General features: G+C 43.1%; 3 protein-coding genes and 2 pseudogenes across 13 annotated transcripts in view; 4 read left to right on the top strand and 1 right to left on the bottom strand.

The window, feature by feature from the left end:
- The window catches only part of LOC310712383 (interferon-inducible GTPase 5-like), a 323,482-nt gene that overhangs the window by 221,909 nt on the left and 96,965 nt on the right, over positions 1-4,608 (top strand). For 3 of the 7 annotated variants that reach the window (XM_083515365.1, XM_083515368.1, XM_083515369.1), the window contains one exon: positions 2,736-4,011. The exons of 3 other annotated variants lie outside the window; for them this stretch is intronic. In XM_083515365.1, the coding sequence (XP_083371491.1) occupies positions 2,764-3,996 (1,233 nt within the window). In that variant the 5' untranslated portion in view covers positions 2,736-2,763 and the 3' untranslated portion in view covers positions 3,997-4,011. Of the gene's footprint in view, positions 1-381; positions 523-2,735; positions 4,012-4,608 lie in introns of those variants that run through there. One more of the 7 variants, XM_083515367.1, reaches the window with a different exon arrangement.
- The window catches only part of LOC310712385 (interferon-inducible GTPase 5-like), a 190,647-nt gene that overhangs the window by 114,332 nt on the left and 71,707 nt on the right, over positions 1-4,608 (top strand). The window lies entirely within an intron of this gene.
- LOC310712399 (interferon-inducible GTPase 5-like) overlaps positions 1-4,608 on the top strand; it is a 65,864-nt gene that overhangs the window by 9,959 nt on the left and 51,297 nt on the right. The window lies entirely within an intron of this gene.
- The window catches only part of LOC310712403 (interferon-inducible GTPase 5-like), a 144,657-nt pseudogene that overhangs the window by 114,267 nt on the left and 25,782 nt on the right, over positions 1-4,608 (top strand). The window lies entirely within an intron of this gene.
- LOC310712395 (interferon-inducible GTPase 5-like) overlaps positions 1-4,608 on the bottom strand; it is a 195,324-nt pseudogene that overhangs the window by 180,258 nt on the left and 10,458 nt on the right. The gene's annotated exons all lie outside the window — the stretch shown is intronic.

The raw sequence follows: 4,608 nt of genomic DNA, 5'->3' as shown, positions 1-4,608 counted from the left end.
TGCCATTTACACCCCAGCCAAAGGATTTTATCCAATATACTCATTCTCAGAGCACACCAGCTGAAATGAATGGACCTGATTAATTGGAAGGTTTTTTTTTAAAAAAAAGGAAATTTCTACGGTACTTTGCAAATATTCCACACAGCTGTAGTAAGAAGTGCCGACAACTCAGGTGCTGCTGAGACTGACACAGAGGCAATAACAGCACAGGTAAAAGATTACTTCCATGGGATGCTTCCACAGGTGATCCTTTGGGACTTCCCAAAAAAGGCAGCATCCCCGCTGGCAAACGGGCTGCTTGGCCAGGAATGCGGCTTCGGCTATTTGTTGCGATCTTATTTCATCCTCGCTGGCTACCTTCGCTTTCCTTTTTGCTTTTAGTAGTGTGAGGGTCAGGAGGGAGAGAGGGTATAAAAGGGAGACAGAGGGAGAGAGCAGGACGGATCAAAGCACGAGAAACCTCGAAGCAAAACCTCCGAGAAGAGGACTGAGCTTGGCTGCAAAAAATCGGTTCGGCAGCAGGTAAGGAGTTGAACTTTGCGTTTCTTTTTGAGCTTGTTTGCGTTAAAGGAGACTCTGAGCTCCTTGTTTGGTGGGGGACAGATACAATTGTTGTTGTTGTCGTCTACCTTTTACCTTTTTATTGTTATTTTTTACATTTTTATTATATTAACCATTACATTATAGCTACTGTGATATCATATATCATATCATATTATAAACAAAAACAATATTATTAACAATGATGTTGGAGAAGGCTGCCCTTCTTCCCCGCAGCAAAGGGAATAAATAACATGCCATCACCAGGGAGCAAGCAGAGCTGGTGCTACTAATCCCCCCCCCCAAGTTTAATAAAAGAGGTTTATTAGCATTGCAATGCAGTTCATGACCCCACCCTATGGTTACTAGGTTTTTCCCCAATGAATCCAGGGACACTTGTTTCGTTTGTTTTTTTTCTTTGAAGCTGAGTAGCAACAGGGAGTCAGTAGTGAGGATGGTGAGGCAAAGGACCCTGGGCCCAAGCACACATGCATATTGTACTGGGAACGTCTGCCAACCCTACCCCACCCTCTTTGTCAGAGCGGGGAATGGGGTGCAGAAGAGAGGACTACAGCAACTTCTATTCTCCAAACAATGCCCTGAGTGCTGACGAGGCAGAGACCATCTGGGCTGCCCCTTAGTGCACAAGCAAAGCATAAGAGTTTTAAGTAGCTGCCCTGAAGCCAATGCCACCCTTTTGCGTGTTAATTCAATATATCCCTCTGCAGACCCCCCCCCCCAGTTCCTTCAAGAAAGCAGCAGGAACACAGCTGCGTCCCAGCACTTGCTGTTGTGTAAAAATGCTATCTGTGCACCACTTCTGATTAGAAAAACTGCATGGCAAGGGTTCGGGGCAGGGCAGAAGATGCTGGAGCTTCTCTTCGTTCTGGGTAGGTGCTGCCTAATGAGCATGGATAGCTATGTGGGTTAGACCATGGTGCCAATAACACCAAGGCTGCAGGTCCCTGAATGGATCAGCCGCATATTCCTGCATTGCAGGGGGTTGGACTAGATGATCCTCAGGGTCCCTTCCAACTCTACAGTACTATGATTCTACGACTTTCCCGAGTCGCCCTTTCGGGGCTTTCTGTGTCCTTCCATGACTGTGGTACCAAAGATAAAACTTCCCTTCTCCATGCACTTTAGTCCTGCTGCAAAATCGCCTCCCCATATCAATTCAAACAAAGAAACAAACAAACAAAACCCCACTGATAACACCCCACACTTAATGTATCGTGCAGCTAAGTCCTCAAAATGTCTTTAATGCTCTTTTTTCCTTTAGCAGTATTTCATTCATTTATTCATTATATTTATATGGCTTTCAGGACAAGATAATGTTGCTGGTAATGGGTTGTCGTCAACTAACATTTACTCAGAGTAGACCTATTAAAATTAATGGATTGTAGGCATGGTTATTAATTTCATTGAGTCATCGCTGGGTAAAGGTTAGCTGACAAGAACCCAGTGTGGATATTTTCCCCAGTACTGCACTTTAAGAATATTTCTGGGCTCTTTCTGCATCACTTATTTCTACCCTTTGACTCCTTTTTTTATCTCCCCCTTGGTGGTGATATTTCTAAAAATATTCTTCATTTTATGGTCACTTTTGTGAAAGTGGCAGGACAAGACTTGGCCAGAATATACTAGGGATACGCACAGTGCATTGGCTTATTTTTTTTATTAAGTGTTTTATCCAAAGTTTTAGCAAAAAAAAGAGTGGAATCCTTAGTGTATGTTTGTAAATGCTTCCTCTAGAGTCAAATCTCTAGAGCAGGCATGGCCAAACCCGGCCCTCCAGCTGTTTTGGGACTACAACTCCCATCATCCCAGGCTAACAGGACTAGTGGTCAGGGATGATCGGAGTTGTAGTCCCAAAACAGCTGGAGGGCCAAGTTTGGCCATGCCTGCTCTAGAGGAATGAACAATTTGAGTTCAAAAAAGATCCACATCTCACATAAACATGTTTTAAGGGTTTTGTGTGAATGCATGCACATATAGATTTCTGAGAGATTGACAACAGGCGCAATTCTTCACTTTATTGAAATACTACCAACTGCTGCTCAAACAACCCACTAGTCTCAGTGACATGCCCTAAGTAAATTGATTTTCCCACATAAACCGCAGATTGTAAAGATGACCAGAAAAGTATGTGGAAAGATATCATTTAACTATTAGAGTTTTCTTCTCCTTCTCAGATAAACTGAGCCACAAGGAATCCCTGTCATGGATCTTGCCATAGCAATAGAAACCTTAAGAATAGACCTTGCTGAATTGAAGGCTGCTTTGGAGAAAAAAACATTTGAAGCTGTTTCAGCTGAAGCTCAACAGCAGTCAAATTTATTAAATAACATCACGTTGGAAATTGCCATCACAGGAAAAGCAGGTGCCGGGAAATCATCTTTTGTCAATGCCCTGCGAGGAATGAAAGATCATGGAGAGAGTGCAGCTCCAACTGGGGTGACAGAAACAACAACGGTGCCACAAGAATATTCACACCCCACATTCCCCAACTTAAAAATTTGGGATTTACCAGGAATTGGAACAACTAATTTTAGTACAAAGGAATACCTAAAGAAGGTCAATTTCAACAGTTATGATTTTTTCATCTTTGTCTCCTCGGGACGCTTCACTGAGGATGACACCAAATTGGCTCTTGAGATCCAGAAAAGTAAGAAGAAATTCTACTATGTGCGCAGCAAAGTGGATATCGATATAGATAATGACAGGCGGACAAAAGGCATCGATGTGGGGGACACCGATGAGATGATGCAGTCTGAGAAGGAAACTCTTGACATTATACGGAAAGATAGCTATGATAATTTGAAGGCATTAGGTGTGTCTTCTCCAAGGGTCTTTCTAATATCAAGGTGGGATTTGAGCAAGTATGATTTCCCCCTCCTTCAAGAGACCATTGAGAAGGAACAGGATGAAATCAAGAGAGTTGTTTTGATTATGTGTCTTCCGATTTTAACAAAACATAGCATTAAAAAGAAAAAGGCTGCTATGAAGAGCCTGATATGGAAAAGAGCCATTGTGAGTTGTACTGTTGGGATGATTCCTATCCCATTCCTCTCGCTTAGTTGTGACATTGCAATTGTGGTATCGACAATGAGGGATATCTGCAAAGTTTTTGGCTTGGATGACGATTCCCTCAATATACTAGCAAATCGTGTGAGGAAACCTTTTGAGGAGTTGAAATCTGTTATTGAACATACCCCAAGCACCGGTGATATCACGAAAGAATTCGCCATGGATCTCCTGGAGAGGACAGCAATGTGGGGAGCAATCACAGTGGTAGAGCTGGTTCTGGATTTCATACCTGTGTTGGGGTCTCTCTATGGTGGGGTCAATTCTTTTGCTACCATATTCTGCTTGCTGATGAATTTCCTGGAAAACGCTGTGGAAGATGCAGAGAAAGTTCAGGCAAAGGTTGCTGAGCCTAAGAAACCCAAGTAAACAGCCAATACATCTACCTGGGAAGAGACATCCAGGTACAACACGCATTATCTCATCTTTCTATTTGAAAGCTATTTAGAGCTATTTTAAAGGAAATCTACCCCCAAAAAATCAACACTTCTGACATTTCACAGACATTTTTACCAATTTTCAAAAATTCTGCCTGGACACTACTTCCAACGGACGAATCCCAGACATAAGGCAGCCCTACTGTAACAAAGCTTAATCAGTAGCCTGCCTGGACAATTTTTGTGTGGTGTAGTGGTTAAGAGCGATAGACTCATAATCTGGGGAACCGGGTTCGCGTCTCCGCTCCTCCACATGCAGCTGCTGGGTGACCTTGGGCCAGTCACACTTCTCTGAAGTCTCTCAGCCCCACTCACCTCACAGAGTGCTTGTTGTGGGGGAGGAAGGGAAAGGAGAATGTTAGCCGCTTTGAGACTCCTCAGGGTAGTGATAAAGAGGGATATCAAATCCTCTTCTTCTTCTTCTTCTTCTTATATCCTACCTGTCAGTGTTAAAACGACGGATGTCTCTCCTTCCTCCAACATGCAGCAAATTTGCTGCAGCAAAATGTAAAGTATGGAGAAAAGAAGAGAAGAGAAATGGCTT

The sequence above is a fragment of the Podarcis liolepis genome (assembly GCF_965112155.1).
Source record: "Podarcis liolepis genome assembly, chromosome: 7".
In the NCBI taxonomy this organism is placed as follows: Eukaryota; Metazoa; Chordata; class Lepidosauria; order Squamata; family Lacertidae; genus Podarcis; species Podarcis liolepis.
This window is presented reverse-complemented; position numbering and strand designations above follow the sequence as displayed.